The 18,833-nt window shown below is 44.5% G+C and overlaps 1 protein-coding gene across 5 annotated transcripts in view; it reads right to left on the bottom strand.

Annotated features, from left to right (window-relative positions):
- The window catches only part of EDEM2 (ER degradation enhancing alpha-mannosidase like protein 2), a 48,657-nt gene that overhangs the window by 1,707 nt on the left and 28,117 nt on the right, over positions 1–18,833 (bottom strand). For all 5 annotated transcript variants that reach the window (XM_004272761.4, XM_049698897.1, XM_033433586.2 and 2 more), the window contains 6 exons: positions 16,051–16,176; positions 13,872–14,083; positions 11,574–11,715; positions 9,810–9,934; positions 3,860–4,004; positions 941–1,062 (listed from right to left, as the gene is read on the bottom strand). In XM_004272761.4, the coding sequence (XP_004272809.1) occupies positions 941–1,062; positions 3,860–4,004; positions 9,810–9,934; positions 11,574–11,715; positions 13,872–14,083; positions 16,051–16,176 (872 nt within the window). The remainder of the gene's footprint in view (positions 1–940; positions 1,063–3,859; positions 4,005–9,809; positions 9,935–11,573; positions 11,716–13,871; positions 14,084–16,050; positions 16,177–18,833) is intronic.

Genomic DNA, 18,833 nt, shown 5'->3' with positions numbered 1-18,833 from the left:
GTTTTTGCTTGTTTTTAATTCCTTACCCTAAAAAAAACCTCTGCAGGCTTTTTGGCAAATAGGCTTCCAGGCTATTTGCTTACACATTTGGTTTTTACATGTCTGTAACCACTGTTTATTTCTGTCTTGCCTGCCTGGGTCCTCTCAGGATGTGACATGGCTCTCATCCTTAACCCTTTCAGTCCATTCCCCACAGAGCAGCCAGAGTGATCTTTCTAAAATACAAATCAGAGCATGTCACTGCTCTGCTGTAAATGCTCCCAAGGCTTATCATTCCAAGCAGAACAAAAGCCAAACTCTTCCCCACGACTTATACAAAGCCCTGCACAATCTAGCCGCTGCCTACTTCTGGGGCTGTATCTCCTCCCACTTTCCTCCTTGCTCACGCCCTCCAGCCACACTGGCCTTCTTTCTGTCTTCCAGATACACATTCTTTGTTTTTTCTACTAAAATGTCAGCTCAGGGGCTTGGTCTTTCTTCATTGCTATAACCCTCAGCCTAGCACAGCACCTGGCCCGTGAAAGACGCTCAGTAAATATCTGTGAGACCAGTACAGCTGTTCCATTAAGGATCCCTGGGTTTGCAAATAAGGCTATGGGACTCTGTAATTCCCTTCTAGAATCCATTTTACAAGCCTTTTCGCAAAATGTTTCACAATACTCACCCTTGCCAAGTAGCCTATTCTGACAGCTAAAGGATCTATGAAGCAGGGAGAACGCCAAGGGCATGGAGTCAAGACCCCTGGGAACTAATCCTAGCTCCACCTCTACTAGCTCTGTGACCTTTAGCAAGGCTCTCAGCTTCTGCTCCTCAGTCTCCCCATCTATAAAATAAAGGCATTGCTTATATCTCTAAGGTTCCTTCCAGTGCTAATATTCCAGAGGCTCTTTAGCAGCAGGGGGAGACATTTCCCAATTCTTGGGCCCGTGGAAACACTTACTGTGGCAAATCCACATTCCACCTTGCTGATTTTTTCGATGGATTCCACAGCATCTCTTCCGAGTTCTAAGAGGGTGGGGTCCCCCGTGGCACGGTAGAGGTACATGGCGCTCTCAATGAGTTCTGCAAAGTTCAAAGTAGACCTTCCTTCACCCAGTGGCTGGGCAGAGAAGGCTTGGGGACTGCCTGGGCCAGTGAGAGATTCCTTCTCTCCACACCATGTCCACAGGGTCCCAACTAGGGGGAACATGGGACAACTCACTCAATACTGAATCTTCAGAGCCAATATACCCAGTCTGAAGCTTAGTGGACTTAGTGGACCATGGAATCCCATCCCAAGGGAGAGACAGGCAGCCAGGTTCTGGGATAGGGAAGGTGGCAGAGGCGGCTGCCTATCTCCCAATATCTGTTCCCTCCTTCTTCCTTAGTAACAGAAGAGCTAACTTTATCCAAGCACATGGACGCCTAGACTAACAACTATTCCCAGCAGGCAGGTGTGGGATTAAGGTCCCTGCCACCAAAGACAGTCATGTAAGACCAGAGAAATAAATTTCTATTTTATCTAAGCTACTACTTTGTATCTGTCACTTACAGCCTAACCTAATCCTAAAACTTAAAAGAGTATGAGCCTGTCATTACAAGGCCCTTTCCAAGATGCGACAGGCCAAAAGATAAAGGTTAAGATACTCAAGAATCAACTTTCAATCTAACAAAGATGCAGCCATCAGTTCTCTGTGCCCAGAACAAGGCAACAGTCTTGCCCTGTCCTACACCACAACTGGAATTTGACGTTCACACATGGGCCCCATCATAAGATGAATATTCGCCAACTAGCCAACAGGAATTGGACCAGATGGGAATATTTATTCCAGAGAAAAGAAAACTTAGCAAAATGTGTTTGTTGCTTTCAGATATCTAGAGAGCTGTTATGGAAAAGATTTGATTTCTAAGGTGGGCCCAGCAGGCAAAAGCTACAGCTCAACAGACTTTCCTACTTCTTCACCTCTTTTTTCTCAGAGAGGAAAGAACACCTCTCCCCTCCCTATACCAACGTCTCCTCCTGATGTTCTACATCCCGTTTCCTCCTAGCCCTTGATCAGTACTTTTCCCCCTTTTGATTTTTTACTGCAAACTCCATTACTTATTTTTGGAGAAAAGATCGCTGCCTATCTCTCCAGTTTTCTCCTACTTCTCTCTCTGTTTACCCCACAGGCCTCTAGACACTGGCTAATCTAATCACTCATATTCTAAGCAAAGATTGGGGCACATTTACTGGTAGATGAACACACTGTGTGTGTTCAAAGACAGAAAAGATGGTGTCCTCATGGGAAGCCTCTCCTTATGCTTCTCACAGCTGGCTGACTCAGTATACTCAGTAAACAAGATACTCAAGTATCTTGTTTCTTGTTTTCTCTTCCTCACACATGGGCCTGTGTATGCTAGTAAATGCTTTAATTTCCTGTATATCTAGCCAACTCTCTAGAAGAGGGTGACAGCCCAAGGTTTAGATTTGGACTTAGGTGGAGGTTAAGCCCTTCAGAGGCTTTTAGGCTAGGTTCTGTGCTCCAGCACTGCTGGTCGGATACATGCACCAGAGCGTCAGGGACTGGCCAATCTAATCATAGAATAGTACCTTATCTCCCATTTGCTATTGTTTTGGGATAGGAAGGGTGACTGGTCTAAGACATTTCTGGATTCCTGGCTGTGGTACCTTGCTTTCCACTGAGCATTCCTGCAAACAAAACATGTTGCCTCCTTAAGTAGTGAGCCCCCTGTCACTGGTGGTAATCAAACAAAGATGAGATAACCACTTGACAGGGCTATTGCAGGGGGATTTCGATTAGAAGACCTCTCAGTTTCCCTCTAACCTTGAGAATGCACATGTCTAAGTCTTACATTTAGTCCCAATCTCTGTCTTCATTTTATCTATTGGTAACATGGGATCCAATACCATCTGAGTATTTTCTCTTTAAAAAAAAAAAAATGCCATGAGAATAAATGCATGAGAAATACTAAAAACAGCAGCCTCTAAGGAGTCAAAAGTGACTAATTTGCTGCTTCCAGTTGCTGCTTTACTCCCGCTTCTGGTCCCCCTCCAAGACTCCTACAGCAATCACTTAGAGGACTACAGGGTTAGAGGAGGAAGGAAGTGCAGCCGAGGATGGCAGGATGGGCAGAACCCATTAGAAGGCCCATCCCACAGCTAAAAGGCATTCAGGTAGGAAGAGTCTAAAACAATGGGAATGTAACCTATTTTAGGGGGGAGGGGAGATGACTGTGTGCTGACTCAGCTTCCTTCCTCTGTCCCCCTTTCCCTTCCTCTCCTCACAATGTTTAACTTTCCTTCAGTGAGTCATAAGATCGGAGCTGGAAAGGAACTTAGAAGAGTTCTCAAGTGTGTTGTCCCTTTCTTCTCTACATCTTGACTGCTGACCTGCAAGTGGGGAGGTGGACGAGAAGAGATGATTCACTCCTAAAGTCCATTCCAAAGTTCTAACGTTCCATAGATGCACAACTTATCTGACCTGACCCACTGACTTAACGAAGTGTGCCTCCACATCTGAAATCCCAATGGCAAGAACTCAAAAGGCGTCAGCCTGGCTTTTTCCATCTCACTTGCTTGTCTGGGTTTGAAAGAGCATAAGATGTAATTAGGAGACCTGGGTTCCAGTCCTAGCTCCTATACTTAACAGCCTTGGGCAAGCCATTTCAACCCACTAGGCTTCCGTCTCCTTCTCTGAAAATAAGGGGGATAAATAATTCCTAGAAGGAAAACCATCCAGAGCCACTGGAAGAAGCAGATGGGAAAAAAATGGAGCTGTGAGCACTTGTGAGGCATGGAGCCTCATAGATATGCGAGGGGTTGGGGTTCTGAGAATCAGAGCCTGTGGGCTGGCAGTAGGCCAGAGATGCTGCTTACCCGGTCGAAGCGGGTAACCCTCTCGCTTCTCCACTGTATATCCCTGAGGAATGTTGTAGAATTCCGGGAGCCCCCCAAACTGCTTCCAGACGGTGTAGTAGTTGAGGAAGGTCCTCATGGCATTGTCAATGTCCCCAATGAGGGTCTGTAGGAGAGAAGTGGTTGTCAGGCAAGCAGCCACCAGGCAGGAAACCCACATACAAAACCCCACACACGGGCTTCCCTGGTGGCGCAGTGGTTGAGAGTCCGCCTGCCGATGCAGGGGACGCGGGTTCGTGCCCCAGTCCGGGAAGATCCCACATGCCACGGAGCGGCTGGGCCCGTGAGCCATGGCCGCTGAGCCTGCGCGTCAGGAACCTGTGCTCCGCAACGGGAGAGGCCACAACAGTGAGAGGCCCGCGTACCGCAAATAAAAAAACAAAACAAAAACAAAAACAAAACCCCACACACAACCTCAGGGAAAAGAGGAAGCGAAGGCTTTGGAGCCAAAAAGACCTGTGCTCAAACCCAGAGTCGGCCATTTACTCAGTGTGCTGCCTCAAACCAGACACTTAACTTCTCTGAGCCTCGTCTCTAACATGCAAAATACAACGTATATTTTACATTGTTGTGAGGGACAGAGGCTGTATACAATGTCCCTGCCTACCAGTACGTGCTCAGTCAATACTGGCTACTAACTGCTTTTAAGTAGGTAAGTCAGCCATCTGATTCAAAATTCTAAGAATAAGAAAAAGATTGATTGTACTTAATCTCACTCACACCCTACCCCCCAGCAAATAACCATTTTGCATTAGTTTGTAAACATAAGCAAAGATGTATGAGTATGTATTATTTCCCCCACATTAAATACGGCTTATTAAATATACCTTTCTGTAGCTTCCTTTATTCATTTAACAATACATCTCAATTTTTCCATGTAAGTACATAAAGCACTCCCTCCTCCTATTTATACAGTTGTATAGTATTCCATTGCTTGGACCACAATTTAATTAGTTCCCTATTGATAGCTAGTTGGCTTGGTTCCAATCTTTTGCTATTTGCTACAATAATCAATGCTGCAATAAATAACCGCATACATATGTCACCTCAAACATATGTGAAGCGTGTCTGTAAGACACATTTCCAGAGTTGGAATTGCTGAATCTGAGAATATATGCACTTGTAATTTTACTAGGTGCTTCTATGCAGCTATTCATATTAGTGTAAGCTCACAGGGAAACAGCTGACCTTCTTGACATCTCCACTGGATGTCTCAAGGATAGAACAAACTTGACAGTTTCCAAACAAAACTATCGGTCCCTTCACTCTCCCGCAAAGCTGCCTCCCTCCTCTCACCTCTCTCCCTTTTCAGTAAACGGCACCACCTTCCACTGATTCCACTCTGGCCAGATACCTGCTGGCCATCCTTGACTCCTCCCTCTTCCCCCACTCCCACATCCATTCCATCAGCAACTCCTATCAATTCTCTCTCTCTAAAATATCAAGAGTTTTCTCTTTATCTCCAGAGCCACCACCTGTTCACCTGCATCTTGCACTGGGATGACCTCAAAGGCCTCCTCACTGGTCCTACCACTTGTCTTCTCCAGTCCACTCTTCCCAAGGCAGCCAGAGTAACTGTCTTACTCAGTGGCTTTCCACAGGCTCAGCTTAAGGTCAAGACACCTCACCATGGCCCTCAAGGCCCTGAGCAATCTGGCCACTGCTGACTTTCCATTGACTGATCTTTCCCTTCCCTGGACTGTGGCCATGCTGCTTTTGTCTCTGATAAACACCCAACTCTTTCCTGCCTCGGGACCTTCACACATCATGTTTCCTCTGCCTGGAACATCGTCCCCCACCCCAGTTCTTCACATATCAGCTTGAGCATCACCACTTCTGAGAGGCCTTCTTATCTAAAGTAAGTCCCCATCCAATATTCTCTCTTTTAGCCTCTAATTTGTTTCCTTCATTGCAACTTATTATTTTATGAATTTGTCTAAGTTTTTCTTTGTGTCTCACCCTCTATAAAGTTCACGAGGACAGGGCCTGGAATACAGCAGGCACTCAAATATTTGTTGAGTAAATGAACAAATTTAATGTCTATAAGCTTCCTTTCTTCATCTATGAAACATCGTTTACCTCGGCGTGTTGTGATGATTCTGTGTAAAATGCCCAGCACATAAATCATTCTTTCATAAATATTTATCACCTCTATGTGCCAGACAGACTGTCAGCTAAATGTTAGCTATTAGTGTTATTATAACCTCATAGAGAAATAACCCCAGGACCTATTCTTAAAGCAGGAAAAGTGCCACACACAAAGCACACAAATCCTATACAAAGACGGCAAAGTGTGGTATATACATACAAAGGAATATTATTCAGCCTTAAAAAAGAAGGAAATTCTGAAACATGCTACAAGCATGAACCTTGAGGGACATTATGCTAAATGAAATAAGCCATTATGCTAAATGAAATAAGCCAGCCACAAGAAAACAAATACTGTATGATTCCACTGATATGAGATACCTGGAGTAGTCAAAATCATAAAGACACAAAACATAATGGTGGTATGACCCAGCAATCCCACTGCTGGGCACATACCCTGAGAAAACCATAATTCAAAATGAGTCATGTACCACAATGTTCACTGCAGCACTATTTACAATAGCCAGGACATGGAAGCAACCTAAGTGTCCATCCACAGACGAATGGATAAAGAAGATGTGGCACATATATACAATGGAATATTACTCAGCCATAAAAAGAAACGAAATTGAGTTATGTGTAGTGAGGTGGATGGACCTAGAGACTGTCATACAGAGTGAAGTAAGTCAGAAAGAGAAAAACAAATACCATATGCTAACACATATATGTGGAATCTTAAAAAAAAAAAAAAAAAGGTCCTGAAGAACCCAGGGGCAGGACAGGAATAAAGACGCAGACGTAGAGAATGGACCTGAGGATACGGGGAGGGGGAAGGGTAAGCTGGGACGAAGTGAGAGAGTGGCGTGGACATATGTACACTACCAAATGTAAAACAGATAGCTAGTGGGAAGCTGCTGCATAGCACAGGGAGATCAGCTCGGTGCTTTGTGACCACCTAGAGGGGTGGGATAGGGAGGGTGGGAGGCAGACGCAAGAGGGAGGGGATATGGGGATATATGTATATATATAACTGATTCACTTTGTTATAAAGCAGAAACTAACACACCATTGTAAAGCAATTATATTCCAATAAAGATGTTAAACAAAATAATAATGATGGTTGTCAGGGGCTAGGAGAGGACAGAATGGGGAGTTATTGTTTCAAAGGTATAGAATTTCAGTCTTACAAGGTGAAGAGAGTTATGGGGATGGATGGTGGTGATAGCTGCACAACATGGACATAAATACCACTGAACTGTACACTCAAAATGGTTAACACGGTAAATTTTATGTTATGTGTATTTTACCACAATTAAAAAAAAGAAAAAAATACATTTATTTTTTTCTTCCATTACTGGGCATTTGGACCATTTCTAGTTTTTCTTAGTCATGAACTTTGCTGCTGGGAATATCCATGTACAGGTTGCATCTTTCCCTGGTCAATTATTTTCTTGAGGAACATGCATAGAAATAGAATCATGCAAAGTCAAAGGGTGTGATCAGTTGTATGGCTGGGTGGTACAAGCAGGTTTTCCAAGAGGAATGTAGTCACAAATAGTTTTAAGGAAATAGATTTCCTGATCCTTAATTTTCCTAAAATGGATCTGCCTGAAAAGATGCTTACAACACAAAGGCAGGCTACCCATTCTATCTCTTCCACAACTGTCCTACCATCTTACAAAAGCAAGGTGTACCCACCAACAATCTCCAGCCTTACTGCGGAACATTGTCCTTGGATATAAAAATGTCCTGAGCACTGAACTAGGTTAAATTTAAAATATTAGTGTAGGTGTTGAGAAAAATGAATGGCTCTAACCACTGGGTAACAAATCCTTCTGCAAATCAGATGGCTTTCAATTCTTTGCCTTCAAAAAATTGAAAGAGGAACTGGTCAAGTTGTCAGCAGAGACATCATTAAAAATAACTTTTGATGACAGATCATTTGTGATTTTTTTTAACCATATAAAGAGTGAACCATAAAATACTGCCACATTTGCAGGTCAAAAATGGTTGATGCTGGCAATTTTATATGGTTCAATCTATTAACTCAAAGATTTCAAAGAACTGAATGATATTACAATATCAAACTCCTTCCATCTCCATCTACTTATTTATGTGCATAGGCTCCGCGGCACTTACATCTAAAAAAATGAAAAGCAGGAATAAAACTGATGCTTAACAGTGCTCTGTTTTAGCAATATATATTATTCATGCACAAATACATGAACTACTTAAAAACTTTAAAAAGCCCCAAAAATCTCATTAAGAAATGCACTTCCAATAAATTACTTTCAGGTTTATAATCATCCAAAATTGTAAGCTATAAATGTTGTTTTAATCAGTTACATACTAATGATAACTAAATCCAGAAGAAAACAAATTTAATACTCAGAGCTTATGATCACGGGCAATTTTAAAACATTTTAAATTTCTATGTATGAACAAATTTTGTCACAGAGAAATATGATACGGTGAACAATAAAATGCTTTCAGCATAAAATATAATAATTAGGATAAAATCCTGTTGGAGTGGTAGAATGGAAATATGAGTTGGAGGAGAAAAAGGAATGGTATGCAACTATTTAAACTCATAAGATTAAAAACATGCATGGGGCTCTATAATTTTTCAAAATTCTTTTAGGGGACACTCAGCTAAATTTGAAGATCTTAGAAGAGTTGAACCAATATTTAATGTTATCAACAAGTTCTCTCTGAGCTTCTTTCCCCATCTATAAAATGAGAGGGTTGGCTAAAAGTATATAATGGGGAACAAGTTAAATAAATGACAATATATCTATTCAATGGAATATATGCAACTGTTTAAAAAAGTAAAATTGATCTTTATGTATCAATAAAGAATGATCTCCAAGATACATTCAGTGAAAAAGAATAAAAATGTTCCTATTTACGTAAAGAAAAAAGGGTGCTATAAATACGCATATACCTATGTACATGGATTTCTGGAAAGAGGTACAGAAAACTGACAACAAGGGCTGGATTGGGGAGAGAATCTGAGGGTGGGGGCTTGAGACTTATCATTGTATTCCTTGTTGTGCTTTAAAAATTTACCACCAGGCTTCCCTGGTGGCGCAGTGGCTGAGAGTCCGCCTGCCGATGCAGGGGACACGGGTTCGTGCCCCGGTCCGGGAGGATCCCACATGCCGCGGAGCGGCTGGGCCCGTGAGCCATGGCTGCTGAGCCTGCACGTCTGGAGCCTGTGCTCCGCAACGGGGGAGGCCACGGCAGTGAGAGGCCCGCATACCGCAAAAAAAAAAAAAAGAAAAGAAAAATTTACCACCATCTACATGTTACTGCCTTTTCTTAATTTCTTAAGATTAAAAAGAAGTTGTTTATAAAAATATTAAAAATATTTTAGGACACATAGGGGCTGGATTAGATGGGCTCTAAGATCCCTTCCAGCTGCAACTCTATCAGACCACGTAATGGACACACATAATGATGGCAGACAGAGCAGTCCCAGATGCTGTCACGCCCTTTCCTAGGCCCGCTGTCAAGAATGAGGATACGTGACAGAAATGTCCAGTGGAGAAATGGTCATTGCCAATGGCTATTACTGCCCTGTCTACTTTAAGTGGTACAACATTCCACAGCAAGCTGGAAGTTCAGTTCCTGACACCTTAAAGGTCCCCTTGGAAAATTCAGTTTGGCAGAACTTTAAATCTGTCTCACTCTAAGCCCCTCTCCCATCCCCAATCCACCCCTCCAAAAAAAAGTGCTCAAGCACTTTTTTGACTCATACATTAGAATGAGCTTGCTTTGCCGGTTCCATAGAAAAAGGACCACCCTCTCTGATCGTTCCTACCTGAAGACCAGGCCAGTAGGCCTCCAGAGACTGGAAGACTGGCATGGACACAGTCCCCTTGTACATCTGCACCCACAGGTACCAGTCATCGAAGCGGGTGTAATTCCGAATGGCTTTGTTATATTCTGCAGAGGAGATAAGATGATGGACACATCAGTGATGAGGGACACAAAAAGCAGGCTTTGGCAACAGAAGGATGGACTTAAACATTTGCAAGACCCTAGGGTGGCCCAGCCTCAAAGCAGACTAGGATGCAAGGAGGCACAGAGGAAGGAGCATGGGTTCTGGAGGCAAACTTCCAGGCTCAAATTCCAGCTCCAGCTTTACCACTTGTTAGCTGTGACCTCGGGCAAGTTTTTTCCTCGTAAGCCTCAGTCTTATTATCTGTAAAGTGAGGAGAGTAATGTTATATACCTCATGGGACTGTGCAGTCATTTATTCACTCAACAATATTCACTGAGTGCCTACCGGGTGCCAGGCACCTGGGGGGTGGCAAATAAGACAAAGTCCAGCCCTCAGGGAGCTGGCGTTCTAGTGGGAACTTGAACTTATAACTCCCCCTAGACTGTAAATCTATGAGAGCTAGGACTTTGTTTTGTTGATTGCAGAATCCCCAACATGAAGATAGTACATAATAAATATGCACAATAAGCATTATCTGAATGAACAAAGTACCAAAAACATGCAAATAAATAAGACAATCTCAAACAGTGTTGTACGGATGAAATGAAATAGTCCATGTTCAGTGCTTGGCACAAAACTTAACACATCAATGGTACTCAGTAAATATTTGCTGAATAAATGAATGGTAGCTATAATTATTATTAGGTGCCCAACAATTCCTCAGTATCATTACTACTAGTGTCTAAGGGCCTGAAGGGTAAACTGCTTTTATTCAACAGGCATTAATCTACAGCTACCTCCTGCAAAGCACTGTGGGGAGTACAGAAGTATAAGGCCTGGATGCTGCACTCAGTTAGAAGAGCTATAACTGTGATGATAGCTGACTGCAAAAATGATGCCGGGCTTCCCTGGTGGCGCAGTGGCTAAGAATCCGCCTGCCAATGCAGGGGACACGGGTTCGAGCTCTGGTCTGGGAAGATCCCACATGCCGCGGAGCAACTAAGCTCATGCACCACAACTACTGAGCCTGCGCTCTAGAGCCCGCGAGCCACAACTACTGAGCCCACGTGCCACAACTACTGAAGCACGCATGCCTAGAGCCCGTGCTCCGCAACAAGAGAAGCCACTGCAATGAGAAGCCCGTGCACCGCAACGAATAGTAGCCCCGGCTCGTCACAACTAGAGAAAGCCTGCGCGAAGCAACGAAAACCCAACGTGGCCAAAATAAATTAATAAATTTATATATTAAAAAAAAAAAAAGATTCTGAAGGCCCTAAATTCTGAGGAAGAATCAAGCTATTTTCTGGGCAAAGTGACATTTAAGCTGGGCCTTAACGGGTGGACAGAATTTGGACACATAAAGGCAGGAAAAAAGGTATTTTAGGCAAAGGAAACACCATGTGCAATGGCCAGGAAATAAAAATCCAGGGCTGCATATAGAGAAGCCAGCATGGTTCAGTTGGCTCTTGCAGGAAGGCATGAAAAGGTGTAGCGGGCCTCAAGTGGGCAGTGTAAGTCCATGGTGGTTTTGAATGCAGAGCTGATTCTGTAGGCACTTGGGAGCAACTGAAAGTTTATAAATAAACTACATGTCAATAGGGAAAACCATGGGGAAAAGCCCCCTTACCCTGCCCTTTTTACCTAGGAACATGGCCATGAGCTTCTTATCCTGAAGCAGGATGGCTCCTTTTACCAGGTACTCAAAGTAGGAGTCCACGCCAGCCCCAATGCCCGCGTCCTGGGCCACCCACTTGCCAGTGAGCACATCGATGTGGTTGCCGACCTAGGAGAGAGACATTTGGTGTCAAAGGAGGGCCCAAGACCAAACAAGGATGTCCCCACACCCCTGACTGTCCCGTGAGATACAAGGCAGGCACCCCAGTGCTTCTTGGGAGACATGCAGGCTATCGGGGTACAGGGTTGGGGGGCAAGGCTGGATCATGGCCAGCTCTCTTGCATATATGTACAGTGGAGACACATCTCATGCACGTTTAGGAGGACTTAATTATACACACTGGTCAAAAACTGAAAAAAGAACAATGACTTGGAGTGTTCATGCCCTGTCTAGAGTGAGTGTGAGCTGGGAGATGAGAACGTGCTGTTCCCACAATCTGTCTCAGACTTCTCAGCCTGAGAATCTGCATGCGATTCCAGTGTCTAAAGACATAAGATATACTTTCCATATTTCCATAAATCAACTTGGGAAGGACATCCAAGAAACTGATAGAGTAGTTGCTTGTAAGGAGAGGAACTGGGTAGCTGGAGGACGGGTCACAGATGTCACTGTGTACTTTTTTGTATCCTTTGACTTGTGAACCATTTAAAAATAAATTTTAAAGATTTAAATGAAGAGATATGTTGTCCATATAACTTAGACCCCGATGGAAGCTGATAACTTCACTTGGTACTCATTCAAAGAAACAGCTAATTGTCCTGTGTTAGTTTGGGCAGAGCCCCAGCAAGGAAGCCAGGAAGTAGTTGATTTGGACGGTGAGTCCCTGGAAACTCTGGAAGAGGAGGGGAAAAGTGAGGCAGGGCAGGGAGGCAGCCCTAAAGGGTGTGCTGTCAGGCAAGTTACCACCATGCCCACCATCCCACCGGGCAGCTCTGGGAGTCAGTGTAGAGCACGAGCCTCAGCACGGTCCCACCCGAGGGCCGGGGAACAAGGGTGATTGTCCATAAACTCCCATCAGTATCAGCCACTGATTGAGAACTGCTCTGGGGTAGCATTTAAGACCTGGCGTTTCCAGCCAAGTGCAAGCAGAGCAGGATCCAGGCACCAGAAAAGGCCCGTAGCCAAAGAGACATGGGTGACGGCAACTGGAAGACAGGCCAGTGTGCACGGAAATGATAAAGGGCTGAGAGGATGTGGGCAGGGTGGTCACGGAGTCACTATGGCTCCCGAGCTGGAGAAAAAACTGCCTGTGTTGGACACTAAGGGGGTTACTCTAGTTCTCCAGAGTGGCACCTTCTTAAGGGACTGTCAAGGAGTCCTCACACAAGTTTCACTTTTCAAGCTGACTTAGAACCAGACTTTGCATAAAACGTGCCTCCACCTGAATCACTTTCGGACAACACAGTCTTTATAAGTCATAATGACTCAGCAAGGAGGTATTAATCCATCAGTATTATTGCTGAAGTAACTGTGGATCAGAAAGGTTGAGTGACTTGGCCAGGGTCACACAGTTTCAACATAGTAAGGCTGGGGCTCAGTCTCAGTTCTGACTAAATCTAGTGCTATTTCCTGGACAGCTTTGGCTCAATTACTGTTAGTTTCACTGGATCATCTAGTTTAGGAGCCGAAACCGACCTTAAATTTCCATAGGTGAGTAGGTTTGTAGGGGAAAGAAAATCTCTGGGGTCAAATAAGTTTGTGAAACGTTGAGTTAAGCAAAGTTAAATAGATGAATTTATCATAGGATTTGATAACCTTTAACCTGCTCGTGTTCATTATGACTCTCCAAAAAAAGGACACTATTTATAGTGTTGCCCAAATTTAATTGACCAGTAATCATTTCCTCATGGAACAGCCATTCAACATCTCTCAAATCTTTTGGTTCTAAGAAACACAGTTTTACAAACAAAAATATGTAAAAATGAGGGCCAGACAGGCTGACGATCTAAGGTCACCGAGTGAGTCAGGGGCATGAAGCATATGACCCACTCCCTAGATCAGAGAAGCTTAAGGAGCCAGAGCTTATCATGGCCCCTTTTCCTGCCAGAGGATGTGCTCTCATGCTCTCCTCCCCTCTGTGCCAAAGCATGAACTGGAGGCTTGGTCTACTTTTGGTGTCGTGAGCCTAAGCCTTGGATCGCTCCTGAGGTCACCCTTAGTTTCCTTCGGCTGGACCGCAACTTGTTGCTCAGAGCCCTGAGCCTCATAAGCAGGGGCCAAGGTGGCAAACTTGAACTAGACAGGAAGAGTGGCAGCGGACCTACCAGCCCAATATCTGACCGGCTCTCCCAGAGGCGCATCAGGGCCACTCTGGCCACGTCTTCAAACACAGGGTCACCGGTGAGGCTGCTCAGGGTGGCAAATTCCACGATGAAGGTCCCGATCCCTGCTGTGCAGGTGACAGGAGTCTCTCCTGGGTTCACGCCACGAAGCAGGTTCACCGTTCCATACGGCATGCCAGTGGGGGTCTGAAAGGCTGAACAATCGCAAAATTAAGAACCCAGATAGGAGCGGGAAGGTGGGCATGGGTGGACACAGGACCAAAGCCTGAGGCCTTGGCCAGCACTTCCCTTTTGTCTCCTGGGTGATCTGCTAGAGACTGAGCCAGAGAAGGATACATGTCACAACTGGAGGGCCCTCAGTGGCCACCTAACCCAGATGCTGTCAAACACTGCTCCTCATGCCTTGGGCTCTTGCCTGTGGTGAGCAGGGAAGCAGCAGGCTGTGCTCGGGGGTATCACACTCCACACATGCTCACTTTAGCTAGAGCAGCTCTACTTTTACTTATTTTATATTATGCCTCAGAGCCCAGGCAAGTAACTGAGTGTGAAGCAGGCAGGGCTTAAGCCACAGGCAGTGGGGGAGCTGATGGCACAATGAAAAAGCCATTCATCTACTTCTTAAAACACCATTCTGACCAAATGAAACACATCTGAAGACTGTAAACAGTCCCAGAGCAGCCAGTTTAAGATCCCTGCTCTAAATAAAGAGTTTCAGGGGCTATGTTATACTCTTTAAAAAGGATATAAACCACAAAACTGCCAATGTGGTCCAACCCTCAATTCACAGGTAGGAAAGGTCAGGCTTGTGAAGAAGTGACTCAGAGATCACAGAGAGAGCCAAACGGAACTGGGATGGGAATGACTATCACGTGCCCACTCCCCTTCCCCCCGCAATGGGCCCAGAGCCCTGTCCACCTCACCCCAGTGCCTTCCAATTCAAGGCAAGGAACTAAGACAGCAAGTCAGAGGCAGAGATTTCCTCTCCAGGCTGAAAGGTCAAACAACCCCAAAGCAGCCTATGCGTCACCAAACTGTGAACAAAGTTGTCAAAACTTCCAAGAACCACAAGGTCCAGCAACGTTACTGTAAGAAGAGAAACTTGCTATCTGGCAGACATGAGTGGTAAGCAAGGAGGATTCAAGTCACAAGCAAGAAGGGCCCAAAGGGATAGTTCAGAGAAGTCAGGCAGTATTAAAAAGGGGGTGGGGAGGTGACAAAATCTTGTTTCTCAGCGTGACTGCACTTTTCAATATGTATATTTCTCAATACAAAAAAAAGAAGGGAGCAACCAGACAGTTTCCCTCCAGGGATGAGTCACACAGGACATGACGTTTGTAAGGAGACATTCAGGCCGTGAGTGAGACCTGAACCCAGTTCGCTCACTCTCCTCAGCTCTTCCCCAAGGATGAGAGGCAAGTCCTGGGTGAAGGGGAGAAGTGAGACGGCCAAGAGGTTGGTGGAAAGCACAGTGTAACGTGTTTGGGTGTGAACAGCTCTCAGAGCCTCCACCACACCCTGAAGAGAACACAGCGTCCCGCTGATGCTGCCGAGCCCAGCTACTGCCCCTCTGGACAAACACTGCAGCTTGGCCTGCAGCCCTGGACATGGCTCAGCTACAAAACAAGTCCCTCTCATGTCTCAGTGGTGTTTGAGGTTCTCCAAGAACTTTCTCCTCTCTGACCTCATTTTACGTCTCCCCAGAGGGAGGCAGGAATTATGACTCCCATTTGATAGACGGGGAAATTGAAACAAGGAGAGGAAGAGCGGCTTGGTCAAGCTATTGGTTGTCAGAGCCGAGTCTAGAACCAGAGGTTCCAAACGCTCAGACCAAGGCTCTTCTCTGGAACCCTTTCATTCCAGTGGCGTGTGGGCCTGGGAGGGGGCAAAAGCACTCACTCAAATAAGGGCAAGAGCCTTCCAGCCACCAGGCTGGCCTTCAGCGCTCCTCGCAGACATTAATGAGGTCAGCTCATCCATCCTAGCCTAGCCGTCAAAATGCCAAGGACTCTCCTGTTTTCCATGGTGGGCGCCAAGAGGTAGAAATACCAAGTGTTTAGGTGAGCAGCACGAGCAAATAATTCTGCACAGCCACTCTCTTCTCCAGCAAGAGCAGCAGGACCTACCGGACTTCATCTCTGCCCCATCTCCATGTGGGTCTTACCTGGGAGGAGTTTCCGGGCTGCCTCCTCAGCCATCCTCAGGAGAGGTCCCGAGCAGGGCCATCCAGCCTCCACTTCTACCCCAGCCCTCTTTGATAGCAGGTGAGCAGACAGAAGTCCTCCTACTACTACAGATGGTACAAAAAGCAAGTGTCAGAATCCTAAGGACCAGTCTTTCCCTTGTACAAATTAAACTTAATGCTCTGTTCAGTGGCTCACTGGGAAGGGGCTGGAGCCATGTAGCAAAAGAAGAGTCCTTAACCCCACACACTGGTACAGTGTTAAGTTCATGAAGTTTTTTTTTCTCTTGGTGGGTCACAAAAATAATGGTTATCGGGCTTCCCTGGCGGCGCAGTGGTTGAGAGTCAGCCTGCTGATGCAGGGGACACGGGTTTGTGCCCCGGTCCGGGAAGATCCCACATGCCGTGCAGCGTCTGGGCCCGTGAGCCATGGCCGCTGAGCCAGCGCGTCTGGAGCCTGTGCTCCGCCACGGGAGAGGCCACAACAGTGAGAGGCCCGTGTACCACAAAAAAAAAAAAAAAAAAAAAAAAGTTATCATTTTTTTGCAGTCCCTACTGTATACCAAGCACTAGGTACTACTGTGCCCTCTTCAGACGGAGATACTGTGGTTCAGAGAGGTAAACTGACTTGCCCAGGGTCATCCATCTAGTAGGTGGTAGGGCCAGGTCTGTCTGACTCCAAAGTCCACGCTCGTTGCACTTGGTCACTGTCTCCCCATCACCCCAAGACCAAGGGAGGATACTTATTACCTTCACTTTATTCATTTATCTATTTCAATTTATTACATAATATTTAGGACTTATAAAAAGATACAAAGGTTAGCTGGAAATATGGCTAAACAGATATCCTGAATGGCCCTCCCACTGAAAAAACTGGTGACCTTGAGCTTCAGTTTTCCCCTCCTCCTGGCAGACCAGGAATAAGAGACAAAGGCAGGACCTACCCAGAGTGGGAAGTCTGATAGAAGATCCCTCCATGAAGTTGGGATCTGGAAGAATTATATACCCTGTGTAAAGATGAATTAAAAATAAACCCTACACACCTCCCCTAGCATAGAGTAAGGAAAACTGTATACCTCAAATCTCAATGCCAAGTAAAGTGAAGAAAAAAAAAACTCTCCTAAGAATTAATAACCACAAACTGGTACCCACTAAGTTTTACAGACTGAATTCACACTAACTGTGTAGTCTAGAAAACCTCAAATCTTTAGCCTAAGGTGGTTTTAGCAGATAATGCCTCCAGCCACATGGCAAGAGTAAACAAAAAATATATCTGGAAAAACCCACATTCAACCCGGGCCTCAAAGAATCCCACAGGTAAAACCTAGGCAATAAGTGTTCATTAAAAAATAAATAGGGACATTTAGAGAAGAGCTAACGCCTATCCTTCTCAAACTCTTCCAAAATATAGCAGAGGGAGGAACACTCTCCAACTCATTCTACAAGGCCACCATCACCCTGATACCAAAACCAGACAAAGATGTCACAAAGAATGAAAACTACAGGCCAATATCACTGATGAACATAGATAAAAAATCCTCAACAAAATACTAGCAAACAGAATATAACAGCACATTAAAATGATCATACACCATGATCAAGTGGGGTTTATTCCAGGAATGCAAAGATTCTTCAATATATGCAAATCAATCAACGTGATACACCATATTAACAAACTGAAGGAGAAAAACCATATGATCATCTCAATAGATGCAGAGAAAGCTTTTGACAAAATTCAACACCCATTTATGATAAAAACCCTGCAGAAAGTAGGCATAGAGGGAACTTTCCTCAACATAATAAAGGCCATATATGACAAACCCACAGCCAACATCGTCCTCAATGGTGAAAAACTGAAACCATTTCCACTAAGATCAGAAACAAGACAAGGTTGCCCACTCTCACCACTATTATTCAACATAGTTTTGGAAGTTTTAGCCACAGCAATCAGAGAAGAAAAAGAAATAAAAGGAATCCAAATTGGAAAAGAAGAAGTAAAGCTGTCACTGTTTGCAGATGACATGATACTATATATAGAGAATCCTAAAGATGATACCAGAAAACTACTAGAGCTAATCAATGAATTTGGTAAAGTAGCAGGATACAAAATTAATGCACAGAAATCTCTTGCATTCCTATACACTAATGATGAAAAATCTGAAAGTGAAATTAAGAAAACACTCCCATTTACAATTGCAACAAAAAGAATAAAATATCTAGGAATAAACCTACCTAAGGAGACCTGTATGCAGAAAATTATAAGACACTGATGAAAGAAATTAAAGATGATACAAACAGATGGAGAGATATACCATGTTCTTGGATTGGAAGAATCAACATTGTGAAAATGACTCTACTACCCAAAGCAATCTACAGATTCAATGCAATCCCTATCAAACTACCACTGGCATTTTTCACAGAACTAGAACAAAAAATTTCACAATTTCTATGGAAACACAAAAGACCCCAAATAGCCAAAGCAATCTTGAGAATAAAAAATGGAGCTGGAGGAATCAGGCTCCCGGACTTCAGACTATAATACAAAGCTACAGTAATCAAGACAGTATGGTACTGGCACAAAAACAGACATATAGATCAATGGAACAGGATAGAAAGCCCAGAGATAAACCCACGCACATATGGTCACCTTATCTTTGATAAAGGAGGCAAGAATATACAGTGGGGAAAAGACAGCCTCTTCAATAAGTGGTGCTGGGAAAACTGGACAGGTACATGTAAAAGTATGAAATTAGAACACTCCCTAA

This window comes from Orcinus orca, chromosome 16 (genome assembly GCF_937001465.1).
Source record: "Orcinus orca chromosome 16, mOrcOrc1.1, whole genome shotgun sequence".
Classification (NCBI taxonomy): domain Eukaryota; kingdom Metazoa; phylum Chordata; class Mammalia; order Artiodactyla; family Delphinidae; genus Orcinus; species Orcinus orca.
This window is presented reverse-complemented; position numbering and strand designations above follow the sequence as displayed.